At 42.1% G+C, this 15,964-nt stretch overlaps 1 protein-coding gene across 1 annotated transcript in view; it reads right to left on the bottom strand.

Moving 5' to 3' along the window:
• pik3c2b (phosphatidylinositol-4-phosphate 3-kinase, catalytic subunit type 2 beta) overlaps window positions 1–15,964 on the bottom strand; it is a 56,657-nt gene that overhangs the window by 34,408 nt on the left and 6,285 nt on the right. Inside the window, exons 6-14 of the mRNA XM_033973683.2 lie at window positions 13,256–13,413; window positions 12,011–12,128; window positions 9,089–9,200; window positions 8,507–8,586; window positions 4,646–4,709; window positions 3,039–3,182; window positions 2,769–2,802; window positions 1,920–2,115; window positions 46–168 (exon numbers count right to left, since the gene is read on the bottom strand). Of these exons, the coding sequence (XP_033829574.1) occupies window positions 46–168; window positions 1,920–2,115; window positions 2,769–2,802; window positions 3,039–3,182; window positions 4,646–4,709; window positions 8,507–8,586; window positions 9,089–9,200; window positions 12,011–12,128; window positions 13,256–13,413 (1,029 nt within the window). The remainder of the gene's footprint in view (window positions 1–45; window positions 169–1,919; window positions 2,116–2,768; window positions 2,803–3,038; window positions 3,183–4,645; window positions 4,710–8,506; window positions 8,587–9,088; window positions 9,201–12,010; window positions 12,129–13,255; window positions 13,414–15,964) is intronic.

Genomic DNA, 15,964 nt, shown 5'->3' on the forward strand with positions numbered 1-15,964 from the left:
GTCTAACCCCAGTCAAAACCCGGTATAATCCCGCTCTGGATTTACCTTTGGTCCCATGTGACCAGGTGGAACAGGTACTTAGACACGTTCTGTTTGGAGGTGTGCTGAGGTGCACACAGCTCTGCTCCTCCATGAGTCAGAGAGCAGGTCAGGAAGAAGCCCTCATAACTGGAACAAAAACAAAACTATATTTAACTAAAGCATTAACAATGAAAAAACTGTTAGAAGAGATGAAATGTATCTATAAGGGACTACTTCAAAAACTGCCAGAATACCTCATGTGCATGTTACTCATTGATACCAGAATATTTAATACCAGATCACATGACTGCATAAGACTAAGAACTAGCCGCATCACTTTTAGCGGTTTTGTTTTACAAAAATGGAATACATTCCAAGGAAAAACAAAACTGGATGCATTGGTGACACAATCGCAATTTAATAATCTGGTAACAAGCTTTTCTGTACAAACCTGCACCTGTATTTAATGTTTATGGACTTGTATATTTGTTTGTTTTGTTTGTTTTTTTCTGCTTGTATTGTATTTTAAACAGGGTGCCCATTAAAAAGAAGCCCAAGTGCTGTCATTGGGTCTCCCTGTATAAATAAAGATAAATAAATGCATAAAATAAATAAATAAACAAACAAACAACAAAACAATATAATATGGTATAGAGACCTGAACTTTAAACTCATCCCAATTTGTCTAAACTACATCTAAACTACATAGTTAGTAACTTTTACACAGAATAAGACACCACAGAGACACAGGGATGATTCTGACACATACAGAGGACATCTGACACACATGGAGGGCATCTGACACATAGGATAGTAGATTACATAAATCCTGTAGCCGTGCCTATGTGTCTATTGATATTTCTTAGCTGATTTGAATAGATTTGAATACATTTGTGTTTCTATAAACCTTGAGATTGCCATGGCTCTGAGCTGAGATCTTGTGTTCTCAAACTCTAGAGAGAGATGAAGAGAGAGAGGAGGGAGAGAGAGGGAGAAAAGTTGAAGAGACACAGGGGAGGGAGAGAAGCTGAAGAAAGAGAATGGGAGGGGGGTGGAGAGAGAGGGAAGTGGAGAGTGGGATGGAGAGAGGCTTAGGGGAGAGAGAGAGAGAGAGAGAGAGAGAGAAAATGAGAGTGTGAAAGGGTCATGGTAGAGGGGAGAGAGAGAAGGATTAAGGAGGGGTTGAGAGTGGGAGAGAGAAAGGCTGAGAGGGAGTGGGTAAGAGAAGAGGAGATAATGAGGGGTAGATGGGCGAGGGAAGTGGAGTGAGAAAGGGTAATGGGCAGAGGGCTGAGAGAGGGGAGATGGATGGAGAGGTGAGAAAGCAACAGAGGGGAGAGGGGAGTGAGAAAGAGTGATTGGTACAGGGGTGAGAGAGAGAATGAGAGAGGGCGTGTGTCAGGGTCGGAGGTCACAGTGGTTCTCAAGCTCAGACCTTTGTGATCTCCCACTCTCCTCCTCCTCCTCCTTCTCTCCTACCCCTTATCCCTCTCTTTCCCTCCTCCTCCCTCTCTCTGTGCTCCTGTGCAGCAGGGAGAAGGGCTCTGTTGGTTAAGTGTTTGTCTTCTAATCCAAAGGTTGGTGGTTTGAATCCCGCCTCCAACATTGGCAAAGAGTTGGCATTTCGATCCCAGCTCCCACAGATCAGTACAAACCATTGTGCACTTGGGCAAGACGCAACAAATACCTACCCCAGTGTCTGTGTATAATTGTGTCAGTAGAAAAGCATTATACATATTAAGTGTGATCATTTACCTTTTAATGCGCTGAATGCTATATTTGCCCAAAACAATGCATTACCATGTAACTTTCAGTTTCATCATGCTAATGAAAGTAAAACCTCCTGAGGGGGCGGGGCAGGGCATGCCTGGTGGCCCATGTGACTGCGCGGAGCTTACCTGGCAGCCCAGGTGATGGGGACCCTGTGGGCAGCATACACGTTGAAGGAAAGCAGTGTGGACACTAGCCCCGCCTCCTGCACGGGTGCAGTGGAGATGAGGCTGTGAGCGGTCGGCTGGAAGTTTGCATTGAACGTGCTGCAATACAAGTGCACCAGCTCTAAGATGGCCGCTGTCAGCTTCTCCACCACCAGCTCTGAGAGAGAGAACCAGGTCTGGAACAAGTCTGAACCAAGACTAAACCAGGTCTGAACCAGCACCGAAACAGGTCTGAACCGGGTCCGAACCAGGTCCAAACCCGGGTCTAGACCAGGTCTAAAACAGGACTAAAACAGGACTAAAACAGGACTAAAAACAGGACTAAAAACAGGACTAAAAACAGGACTAAAAACAGGACTAAAAACAGGACTAAAAACAGGACTAAAACAGGACTAAAAACAGGACAGAACCAGGATTAAAGTAGGTCTAAACAAGGAATAAACCGAGTCTAGACCGAGTCTAGACCGAGTCTAGACCGAGTCTAGACCGAGCCTAGACCAGGCCTAAACCAGGCCTAAACCAGGCCTAAACCAGGGCTAAACCAGGGCTAAACCAGGGCTAAACCAGGGCTAAACCAGGGCTAAACCAGGTTTAATCAGTTCTACAACAAGACAGAACCATGTCTAAACCAGATCTGAACAAGAGCCAAACCTGGACTAGGCCAGGTCCAAACCAGTTCCGAAACAGGTCCGAACCAGGTCCAAACCAGGTCCAAACCAGGTCCAAACCAGGTCCAAACCACATGTAAACAAGGTCTAAATCAGGCCTTAAACAGGACTAAAACAGAACTAAACAAGGTGTGGTTCTCACCTCTTTTCTCTCTGAGGGCCAGTGCAGAAGCATCCTGGGAAAACAGAAAAAGATGGAAATTAGAACATACAGCAAAGTTCTTCAGACAGAGAGAAGCAGAGCCAGAAGAGCAGAGCCAGAAGAGCAGAGCCAGAAGAGCAGAGCCAGAAGAGCAGAGCCAGAAGAGCAGAGCCAGAAGAGCAGAGCCAAAAGAGCAGAGCCAAAAGAGCAGAGCCAAAAGAGCAGAGCCAAAAGAGCAGAGCCAGAGAAGCAAACGGAAGCAGGTTTTACCTTGGTGACCTTGGGGGTGACTCTACAGGGACAGGCTGGGAGCAGGTTTAGAGCAGCTGTGATCTCTGGAGTCTCGATCGAAGCCAAAGAGCTGCACAGAGCTTTAACCGACTGCACCAAACGCTCTACATGAAGAGACTCCACCTGAGACACAAACCAGGACGGAACCAGGACTGAACCAGGTGTGAAGCCTTGGACAAACAGCAAGTGTATTTGGCCTACACATGCATAAAATCTGCATGTTTAGGATGTGTTTTTAGATTGCATTAAAACTGAATGGGCATAGCATAGGGAGCAGTGCATTGTGCATATGTAGATTTCAGAAAATAGAAAATAATCTATTTTTTGAGGCTTCACGCAAGCATAGAGCATACACCATTCAAAGAGTGTGCATTTGTTGATTATTTACTTGTGCAATTACCATCAGCACAGTGTTCCAGGGCAGTAAACTTGCATCTGCGTTGACTTTGTTATAGCTGCATCTCCTGAGTGAGCACACATGAGCCTGAAGCACGTTTAAACAGTCTATGGTCTGTCTGACTCATCAGACAGACCATAGACTGCAGCTCAGCATCTCAAAAACTTTCTCTTCCTACATTTATGATTTTTGTATCAGAATTTTGCAAACTGTTTATTTTCTGTTTTTAGTTTAACCACAGAAAAGAGGACATTGTTACTGCTGTCTCTGTCAAATAGGTCAAATAGTCACAGGTTTGACCTCGTCATGTGGTCTGGTTTAATTATGACCTTGGTTTTGACCTGGTTTTGGTGTTGTCTGATCTAATTCGGTTATTGTTTATTATTATCATTATTATTGTGTGCTATTATCTGTTGTTTATTATCTCTCTGTGTTGTTGAGCAGGAAGCAATAGTGATTTCGATACCAAGGAATAGGGCTGGGCGATGTTGGAAAAAAAAAAAAGAATGTGAGGAGACATAAAGAGACGCATTGTGACTCTTTCACCTAAACAAGAGAGCATAACTCCTCTTCAGTACCACATGCTCTTACTGCGACAGGATTGGCTGGAGACCTGACGATTAAAATGTGCTAGCTCTATCATTGAGATCGACCAAAGTTTAGATCGTGATCTATTGATCTTTCAATTTTTGGCACAGCCCTACTAAGGATTTCACTCAATACTCGATACCGATTACAATACCATAATGAAGATAAAACATGCTCCTTTTTTAGCAATAAAATGTCATTTTCATACACAAATTAGAACTAAGGAATAGACACGCTACTCAATAACCAGTCCAGTACCATAATGATATATATATTTTTTAATTGTCTTTCTTTGGACAATATAATGTGATTTTCAACATTAAATGGCAGTACTTTCTTTTATATTACCATGTGGCCTTATAGCTGCCTAATTCCTCAGTAGTCCAGGTAGGTTCTATACAGGTGTATACTGGTCTATGTGGTCTTATACTTCTAGCTCTAATATAGCTCAAGATCATTCTAAAGCTACTCAGGAAAGTCTCATTTCAGTCCTGTGAACTTTTTTAGTATCGATAACTGCTCAATGATGTTTTTAGTATTGATTAGTATCAGATTTTCAATACTGTTGTTTAGTTGTTTTATTTATTTATTTGGTATTTACCTCTGAGAGCAGAAAGCACTCGGCCTCGTTGTGGAAAGTGTCGAGCAGCAGAGTCAGAGCCTCTCTGTCAAACAAAAACAGGATTATCAGAGACAGAACTATATACTATTTAAGCCTCTGACTTTCACGTTTCAAAACTTTTATTGACCTTTATTTAACCAGGATAGTCTCACTGAGATATGGCAGGGTTGTCCAATTTCACCATACCTATTTCTATTAACCACCCAAAGCCTTGCCGATTACATATCCACGCACCAATTAAAAGGTATTTCTGCATTCGGCAAAGACATTTTGATAAGTCCATTAGCTGATGACATCTCTCTTTTCTTGAGAAACAGTAGCTAAATTTCTTGAGTCTTGTTGTCATAAAATTTTTATTTATTATTACTTTTGTCAGATTCAAGTTATTTCTGTGACCATTGCGAGTTTTTCTTTCATTAACCGAAGGGTACCGACAGGTTTGTCCACATGTGTATATCTTCATTTATTTGCCTTCTACAGAAACAAAATAGAACATTTGGCCATTTTAAAAGAAGTCCTACAAATCTACTGAAGTCCTTTCAAAATGTGGTGAAGTCTGAGCAGATCCAAAAAGGTGCTTATGACAAAGTGGGCCTTTTTCCGATTAAACTCACATTAATATTTTATTTAATTTCACACATTTGTTAATTTAAAATTCCATAATTTTTCCATATCCACCTAAGCTGTTAGATACAACTATCCCAGGTTTGTTTTGTTTAGTCTTTGTTTATCTTTGTCTACCTTTAAGTTAAATACCACACATACACAAGTTACTAAAGATTTTATTTGGTTAAACCCATTCATTTCAGTTATATAATTCAGTTAAATACACCCACATTCACTCTTAACTGAGTCTCCACATGGTCCAGACAAAGAGGGGGTATTCTCAGTGTCAACCATTTTAAAGGCTTGGGGTAAGGTGGTGTGCCGGATCATATGGAGGGGAGAACTATAAGAACTATGGGGGAGAAGCATTTTGGTTTTAATATTTCAGTGTTTATAGTTTTATTTTAAATGCTTTCAGTTAAAGAGACTGGTAATATATATAAGGAGTGAGAGTTAGTCCATTGTGGGACTTAAATGTAATTGTGTGTACGCAATTGAGGTGCAGATTTAATTTGTTGCTTATTTTCTGTTTATTTGTGTGAATGTTTTATGTTGCTTCCTTGAGTTATTTTGCATTCAACCAAAGTTTTTTTTTTTTTTTAATGAATAGATTCCGTCTGGTAAAAGACACTGTTTATTTAAGTCTAACCCTCCTGCTTTGACCACATCAGGCCAGCTTCCCCACAGTGCTGAATGGTCTCTAGGTGGTTTCCACAAGAAGAACAGTTCACATCAAAGGACCTCTTAAAAGGTTGTCATGTAATGCGGCAAGTACCGGTATTTTAAATCAATGGGAATTGTCCATAATTTTTTCCACTTAATGTCACTTACAAAAGAATGTGGGATGGATGTGGAATAATGCATGAATATTCTTATTACAATTTTTATAATGTCAGACATATTTTACCTGTTTCAGAGTTGACAGGATTGGGCAGAGAGACAACTTTGGTTGAGCAAAAATACAAATTTATTTCTCCACTATTCGATATCATAAATGTATGGGGTGAAAAACTGTGCTTATATATTAGGGACAATACTAATATAAGTTGTTTGTGAAATAATTTGTTTTCTGGGAATTTGTCTACATTGTAGTTGCAGCCTAATAGAAAGTTGAAGCCACCAAACCTAGAAAAAAAATGTAATGTGGTATAAAGTTCCAAATTGAGTTCATCAGGGGTACAATTTCCAGATGCCTGAAGGTGTTCATCTGTTCAAACTATTATATGCAAGTATGAACACCATGGGAATGTCCAGCCATCATACCGCTCAGGAAGGAGACGGACTCTGTGTCTAGGAGATGTACGTGCTGTGGTCCAAAATGTAAGTATCAACCCAAGAACAAAAGCAAAAGACCTTGTGAAGATGCTGGCTGAAGCTGGTAAGACTGAAATGAGTACTGTACCGACAGACTGAAAAGCCACTCTGCCTGGAAGAAGCCATTACTCCAAAAGAAAGATCACAGCCAGATCACAATTTGCAAATGCACACAGGAGCAACGACCTTAATTTTTGCCCTGTGGTCTGATGAAACAAAAATTTAACCGTTTGACCATAATGAGCATTGTTATGTTTGGAGGACAAAGGGGGAAGCTTGCAAAGCCTGACAACACCATCCCAACTGTGAAATACAGGGGTGGCAGCATCATGTTGTGGGGTTGTTTTGCTGCAAGAGGGAATGGTGCACTTCACAAAATAGATGACATCATGAGGAAAGAACATTATGTGGAAATACTGCAGCAACATCCCAAGACATCAATCAGGAAGTTAAAGCTTGGGCACAAATTGGTCTTCCAAATGGACAATGACCTGAAGCGTATTGCGAAACTGAGTTTGTTATCCTTAAGCCACTTTGTAACCAATGTTCTGGAGTGGCCATCACAAAGCCCTGATCTCAATCGTATTGAAAATGTACGGGCAGACCTGAAGGCATGTGCAAGCAAGTCGGGCGACAAACTTGGCTCAGTTACATGAGTTCTGTGAGGAGAAATGGCCAAAATTCCTGCCAACTATTGTGAGAAGCTTGTGGAAGGATATCCAAAATATTTGACCCAAGTCATACAGTTTAAAGGCAATGGTTCCAAATGCTAATGAAATATAAGTAAAGTTTTGACTTTGAAAAAGTATGAATAAATGGTCTAAAAATTCATATTATTCTGGCATTTGGCAAATAGAAATGATTTTGGTAATCCTAACTGACATAAAAGAAGAAAGGTTTTTAGTCTGATTTCATGTCAGACACAGAAAAAAAGTGCATGTGTCTTTTTATATAGTGCAGTGGTTCTCAAATAGTGGGGCGCACCCTCCTGGGGGTGTGTGGTGAGATGCCAGGGGGCGCGTATGACACTGTAGTACTGTAGACAACGCATACGCAGCGCGCACACAGCAAAGAACAGGAGAGAGCGAACAGATCGTGACATAGAGCAGTGAACAAGAGACACTTTTGCTGAAGAGTCACTATGGAAAACGTTTTAACAGGGATGAAAAGAAAGGTAGAGATAGACGGAGGTAATGAGACGCACGAAAGTCACCCGAAAAGTAAGATGAGGAGGTCTGATGAAGAGTATTTAGCACATGGCTTCACCGTGATTCCAGTGGGACACGAGGACAGACTGGTGTCTGCTGTGGCAGTGGACAGTATGAAGCAGTATGAAAATAAGTTAAGGCTCCACCTCATTACACCTCAGTCACGCTGATTAGACGCTGGAATTTTTTCAGCGTAAACATGCCAAATATTGCCAACAATCATCCCGCATTGTGAATGTCACTTGAACCAGCGAGCACTGTTAGCATCATATAGGTTGGCATAACAAATTGCTAAATTACTTGTTTTAATTTGGATATTTATTTTATTTTAATGTATTATTTAGATATTTATTTAATTTAAATTTATTAATTTGATGTTTATTTAATTTAAATTTATTAATTTGATGTTTATTTAATTTTATTTTTTTAATCTGATTAATTAATTTCATGATATTTGATTTTATTTTTTGAGTATCAAATGGTTCAATCAGTTGTTCCAAAAATATGTATAGTTCAAATAAGGATAAAAAAAAAATATATATATTATTTTAAAATAATCGCGTCGTGTTTTCTTCTTCATGGGGGGGCATGATAGAAAATAACTGAGAAGCATGTTAACTTTGGTTTTCTGGATAGAAGGGGTGGTGCTCTGTAATAAGACTTCTGCTTTAATCTGTGTTTGATATGAGCATGTGTGAGAGAGCACTCCCACCTGGTGACGGTCTGCTTGATGGGGCGTTCCTGCAGCAGAATACTGTGGTTCATGGATGAGGATGTCTCATCATCTTCTCTCTGTGAAAAACATTTGATCACATTAGAATAGAGTTTAAGCTCCAAAGCATAACATTTCCTCACATTAAAACAGGGTCACAGAAACAGGTTAAGGGCAGGAACATAGCCTGTAAAAAGAAGTGGACTAAGTGAGTGTGATGTCAGCCACAGCTTACAAATAAACCTCGTCAAGGCTTGTTGCTATAGCAGCTAATCCATATCCATTGGAATTCTGACTGCAAGTATCATAGCAACCAAAGAGCCAGTAAGGAGTTAGGCTGTTGAATGCAACACTGTCAATTAGTTTAAGGTCAGAATGACAAGACCACTGAATGACAAGACCAAGAGCCACTTACAAAGAGAGGGGCCATGTTTTTTCAATAGAAAGGTAAGTGGTCAATGGAGCCAGAAGCACGCCCATGCCCACTTCCAGTGTGGAATGCGATGGTTAGCGGGTTAGTTATGTCCATATACAGTCTATGGGCAGGACAAAGGGGTTAGTTTAAAGAGTATATTAAAGTACCGTTCGTCTTAACTCTGTGCTGATGTCTGCTCTCTTCATCAGCTTCAGCTTCACATCCCAGTCAAACTTCAGACACTGCTGCACATGCTCCAGAGCCGCCAGTGTCTGAGAACTGAAACACAGACAGAAACAGAGAGGAGTATAGTTATACAGGCTGAAACAGAGACGGACAGGAAAATACAGTTATACAGACTGAAACTGAGACAGACAGCAGAATACAATTATACAAACTGAAACAGAGACAGAGGAATAGAGTTATACAGACTGAAATACAGAACAACGGGAGAATATTACACATTGAAACTGAGACAGATGAATAGTTATGCAAACTGAAACAGAGACAGACAGGAGAATATGGTTATACAGACTAAAACAGAGACAGAGGAATACAGTTATATAGACTAAAACGGAGACAGGAAAAATACTGTTATACAGACAGAAACAGAGACAGACAGGAAAATACGGTTATACAGACTGAAACAGAGACAGAGGAATAAAGTTTAAAAGACCAGAGAATGAGTCATTGAAACACAGACAGACAAAGATGAGGTCTGGAGAACATGGCCAGGACAGATGTCCCCAAATGAAATATTTCTGTTCAAATTAATGTAAGAAGAGACATCACAACTTGACAATTATTCATGACCCCATGACCAAACCCTTCATTCATTTTCATTTAATCCAATCCACTTTATTTGTATAGCACATTTTATAACTATTTTTGAAACTGTTTCATATTAGTATTTTTACCTGTCTCTGTGCAGCAAAAAAAAAAAAAAAATGCTTAATCTCATTTGTTCTAAAACAATAAAACCATTAAAATCATATAAGAGCAACAATAAAATAGGAAAAAATAAAATGTAATAAAATGTATTAAAATAAATAAAAGACGCAGAGGACCATGCAACTCAGGCAGTATTAAAAGCCAGAGAATAAAAGTGTGTCTTAAGACGAGACTTAAAACACTCAACTACGCGGGCTGTGCATGCATACGTGTGTGTACATGTGCGTACATATGTGTATGTCAGATGTCCAGAGCTTAGGGTAGCCACAGAGAAGGCCCTGTCCCCCCTGGTTTTAAGTCTCATCTTAGGCACCAAGAGCTGGCCCTCGACCTCAGCATGTGCAGGGGTGTACATTTGGAGGAGGTCCAGTCCATTCAACGCATTAAAAACATCTTGAAATCAATTTTAAAATTAACAGCAAGACAGTGCAAAGATGCAATAATTGGGGTGGTGTGATTGCACTTTGTGCTGTTTCACACAGGCTATGTTTAAATGTACACCAAAAATCTGAATTTTATTTGATTTCTAGTCCTTTAAAATGACTTAAATGACAAGCAAGCCACAAAACCTGATGTGAGTAATCAGAGGGACCATGTTCAGAGAGAAATCAGATTTGCTGTTTTCATGGCATTCTAATAATCATGTAAATCAAAAAATCTGATAATAATCTGATTTTTAGTGCACATAACAGTAGTCAGTTCCATGTGCTATGAGTAATCTGATTTCTGTCTGATTGTTCGACTTGTGCAGGATTGGACAAGGAAAATTATGCAAAAGAAGGACAAACAAATGTGGCAATGACAGAAATGAAAAAGAAAATGTTAAAGATTGAAAGAGATAACAATTCCTGTCAATGAGCAGCTTTATGGTCTGAGGTACAGGTCCACATTTTGAGAAACCCTGTGCAGTGTTACATTTCTGGTCTCAGTCTAAACTCCAAACACTTAGTGAATAATGGTTTAAACATGAGCTTGTCACAGCTGCTGTCCTCCTCAGCTGTCTATGCATACTTTTACAATCCTCTTTGGGCATAGGATTTGGCAAGTTTTTATGCCAGATGCCCTTCCTGACGCAGAGTGGGGAATGTCACCATGGCTGTAATTGCAACAACACAAAATAACGTTTGTGGGATTTTTTTGTCCTAAAGTCCACATAATTATAATGTGTTTTTATCTGCCCATTTCTGTCACATTAACTTCACTTTCTCATTCAGAAATTTACAGTTCAAAGGGTTTCTCAAAGTGTAGACCAGAGACTAGAAGGTTTCTCAAAGTGTGGGCCCTGTACCAGAGAGGAGAAGAGAGCAGTCCTGTTGTAATAACCAGTACATCATTCAATGCACGAATGCCAGAAGAAATGTTTTGGGGTTCAGTATTTCTTGTGTGAACTTTTAAGGTTATTGCAGTAAAGAGTATAATATGGTTTATCGTGTTTCATATTTTCTGTAACAATATAACGCACTTCGAAATGTTTTATCCTCTCTCAGGTCCTCTGCCATTTCATGTGTGCTTCAGTAATTAATTTCAGATCAGCACTTTAGCTGGTTTAGATCTTGCTTATGCTTCCTTTAAAAAGTGCGTATGACCGGTTTTGATAATTCTCTAATTCTGACTTAATTTGGTGGGATAATACCTGTCACAAATATACATTTTAGTTTTACACCAATCAAGAAGCAATCTTCAAGAAAAGTTGGAAAATGTTAAAAATTACAGGAAGTAGATTAGTAGTAGTTCAATATTGATGACATCCAAATAATAATCTCTGTGTACATAAGAGGATGTTTGGCCCAGAGTATGACATGGTTGCTGGACAACAGTAATGGAATTCCCTAGTGTGATGTCAGGATTTCCAACAAGGAAGTAAAATTTGAAGGTAAGATTTCTTGAGAATAGGGTATAGGCAAAGTGCTAATGGGCATGAAAGGTTTGATAAGCACAAAATTGTCAAATGCTTTCCTTGTGTGTCAGACCCTTCCCTGTGTGTCAGATGCCCTCCCAGCGTGCCAGATGCCACGCCTATATGCCAGATGCCCTCCCCATGTGTCAGATGCCCTCCCCATGTGTCAGATGCCCTCCCCATGTGTCAGATGCCCTCCCCATGTGTCAGATTGTGTCAGATGCCCCCCCATGGTCCGTACTTCGGCAGGTACTCATCAAGGCCGCAGACTTTCATCAGAAACTGATTCACGTCCAGATCTTCCTGGTCCTGAGTGTAGCACAAGGTCTGATAGATCAGAAGGTCCACAGTTGAGGAACCTACAAGAGACCAGGGTTAGACCAGAGACCAGACCGGAGACCAGACACCAAAAAGACCAAAGACAAGACAAGACCAGAGACCAGGGTTAGACCAGGGACCAGAGGGACCAGAGAGACCAGGCCAGAGACCAGGCCAGAGACCAGGCCAGAGACCAGGCCAGAGACCAGGCCAGAGACCAGGCCAGAGACCAGGCCAGAGACCAGGCCAGAGACCAGGCCAGAGACCAGGCCAGAGACCAGGCCAGAGACCAGATAGACCAGAGAGACCAAAGAGTCCAGCAACCAAAGAGACCAGAGAGACCAGACACCAGAGACAAGACAGGCCCAAAGACCAAAGACCGGGCTAGAGACCAGAGGCCAAGAGAAACCAGAGAAACTAGAGAGACCAGGCCAGTGACCAGACCAGAGATCAAGCAAGCCAATAATTAAACAGTTTAGTAGCGTTTAGAGCAGGGATGCCGAAACTCTTTTCACTAAGGGCTACATCTTGAAAAGTATTCGACACGGAGGGGCAGTGGTCAATACAGTGGCTAATTCAGATGGGTGCATTTAGCATGGTTTTGACTTCACACTTTAAATAAGGTTTGAAATATTAATATTAGGTCAATGCAATGCGATATTAGGACAATGCAAAGTGATGTTATTTAGGTTATATTGCTAGGAGTACTCAAATTTGCCATAAAAAGTACTCATTTTGATCAGTTGGGCTAGTTCAACTGATCAAACTGAAATTGGTCTGAGGGCCGCATTTGGGCCATTGTTTGGACACCCTGGTTTAAAGTAACACTCTAATGGCATGTGTTTGTCAAACATAACACGCAGGTTTTGTGAGGCTTGGGTTGGACCAAATACTGATGAATCACTGTAAAGGAGTACAGCAGTAACAATACTGGATGAGATCACTAAACTCTTAGAAGATCTTTCCCAAGGAGATTACATAAAGTAAGAATCAGACAGAACCCAAAACAGAACCCTGAAGAACTCAACACAACAGATCAGTCAGTTCAGACTTTATTTGGTTTGCTGCAACTGCAGAACTGACCATGACCACAGACAGACCAAAGACTAGTAGCACTATAAATAAAGTAGTAGTACAATAATAATAATAGTAAAAATTTGTTTCTCACCATCACAGGTAAAGGTGAGTGGCTCTCGGACCCCTTCACAACTCACACAGACACGCACTGACACCTCCAGACCATGGATCAGCTCTGGACTCAGGGATGGAGACCAGACGAAGCCCGAGTTAGAGACCGGATCTGAGTGTGGGAAGGCCGATCGCAGACTGGAACAAAACACAATTTAAGATCATTAAAGTGGACTGATTCTGCAAAATTGACTTTTCAGAGCTTTTAACCACGTTAGTTGTTTTCTTGTCATTTACCCTGGGAAGTTGTTGTTGTTTGAGTGATTTGTGTCCCCATTTTCACTGCCAGTGGAACTGTGACATATGTACTTCTATATTTCTTTTCTATATTAACTCGTTTTAGATCAGTATTGTGATTTAAAATGTCCAAATTATAACATAATTATCCGTGTGTGTCATAGATAATAACTAGAAAGCAGAAAAGCCCAATCAGTCTGATTTTTTTTTTAAATTGAACTGTCTTCTGCTGCACTATAGAGGGCTCAGTCACATGACTCTATGATCTGGACACTAGGGCTAAATGGGGAACAATTTCTATCAGTGATTTTTCTGACATTGTGATTGTGATTAGATTTGTGACCTATGTTTTAATAATAGTATTTTGTTCAAAGTTCACATTTTCAACACATCCAGAATAACTGACAAAAAGACAAAGTAATGCAAGAACATTTCAGAACATGTTTGTACAGATCTAAACTATAGGGTTAGCAGCTTTTATGCAGAATAAGACAAGACATTTTGTTGTTTGTGGAGGAAATTATGGTACTGCAGCCTTTTAGGTTTAATGCTATACTATGTGAGGCCTGTCTCACATTTTTAGGGTGACTGTTCCAAGTTTTAGCTGCATAAAACTGAAAGGCTGATCCTTCATGTTTAGTCCTGCCTCTGGGCACCAGCAGGAGGTCAGTCCCTGAGGTCCTCAGAGTGTGAGATGGTTCATATGGCATTAACATGTCGGAGATGTACTTTGGTGCTAGGCCATAGAGAGACTTGTACACAAGCAGAGCTGCATCCATCCATCCATTTTCTTCCACTTTTTTGGGGCTGGGTTGCGGGGGCATCAGTCTAAGCAGGGACTCACAGACTTCCCTCACTCCAGACACATCCTCCAACTCCTCCAGTGGGACCCCAAGGCATTCCCAGGCCAGCCGAGAGACACAGTCCCTCCAGCATCTCCTGGGTCTTCCCCGGGGCCTCCTTCCCTAGGGAGGCATCCAGGAGGCATTCTCAGGAGCTTCTCACCCTATCTCTAAGGGTGCGTGACGTGAGACTGTCTCTGGGGACATGGAAAGTCACCTCGCTGGGGGGGAAGGAGCCGGAGCTTATGCGTTACCAACTAGATATAGTCTGCGTCACCTCCACGTAAAGCTTGGCCTCTGGAACCCACTTCCTTGAGAGGGGCTGGACTCTCCATTTCTCTGGAGTTGGCCGTGGGGAGAGACGGCGAGCTGGTGTGGGCTTGCTTGTTGCCCCACAGCTCACCCGTCTCGTGTTGGAGTTCACCCCAGTGAACAAGAGGGTTGCGTCCCTGCACCTTCGGGTCAGGGACAGGTCTCTCACTGTTGTGTCGGCCTACAGGCCAAACAGCAGTGGAAAGTACCCGGGCTTCTTGGAGTCCCTGGGAGGGGTACTAGACAGTGCAACGGGGACTCCGTTGTTCTCCTGGGGGACTTCAATGCCCATGGGGGTAACGACAGTGACAAGTGGAGGGGCGTGATTGAGAAGAACGACCTCCCTGATCTGAACCCGAGCAGTGTTTTGTTATTGGACTTCTGTGCTAGTCACAGTTTGTCCATAACGAACAGCATGTTTGGAACCAGGACACTCTAGGTAAGATGTCGATGATCGACTTTGTTGTCGTGTCATCTGACCTCCGGCTGCATGTCTTGGACACTCTGGTTGACAGCTTTGCCCCTCTCTTCACCTATCACAACATGGTGGCGAGTTGGACCCACTGGCAGAGGAGGAAGCCATATAGACCTGGTAGGCCCAAGCATATTGTGAGGGTCTGTTGGGACCACCTGGCGGAGCCCTCTGTCAGGGGGGTCTTCAATTCACACCTCCCGGAGAGCTTCTCCCGGGGGAGGCTGGGGACATGGACTCCGAGTGGGCCATGTTCTCCACCTCTATTGATGTGGCCACTCGTAGCTGTGTTTTTTAAGGCCTGCAGTGCTTGTCGCAGCGGCCGAACCTGGTGGTGGACACCGGAAGTAAGGGATGCTATCAAGTTGAAGAAGGAGTCCTATCGGGCCTTATTGGCTTGTGGGACTCCTGAGGCAGCTGAAGAGTACCGGAGGACCAAGTGTGTAGCGGCTCGTGCAGTTGCAGAGGCAAAAACTTGGGTTGGGAGGAATTTGGGGAGGACAGGGAGGAGGACTATCGGACGGCCTCAAAGAGATTCTGGCAAACCGTCCAACGCCTCAGGAGGGGGAAGCAGTGCTTCACCAACACTGTTAACATTCTCAGTCGAGGTCAGCAGCTCTCCGCCCGAACTGTAGTCAGGTGGAAGGAATACTTTGAGGATCTCGTCAGTGGCAAGGCTCCGGGGTGGATGAGATCGTTCCGGGTACCTAAAGTCTCTGGATGTTGTGGGTTTGTCTTGGTTGACATGTTTCTGCAACATCGTATGGCGGTCAGGAACAGTACCGCTGCGCTAGCAGACTGGGGTGGTGGTCCCTCTGTATAAGAA

Source organism: Periophthalmus magnuspinnatus, chromosome 10 (assembly GCF_009829125.3).
Source record: "Periophthalmus magnuspinnatus isolate fPerMag1 chromosome 10, fPerMag1.2.pri, whole genome shotgun sequence".
NCBI classification, from domain to species: domain Eukaryota; kingdom Metazoa; phylum Chordata; class Actinopteri; order Gobiiformes; family Gobiidae; genus Periophthalmus; species Periophthalmus magnuspinnatus.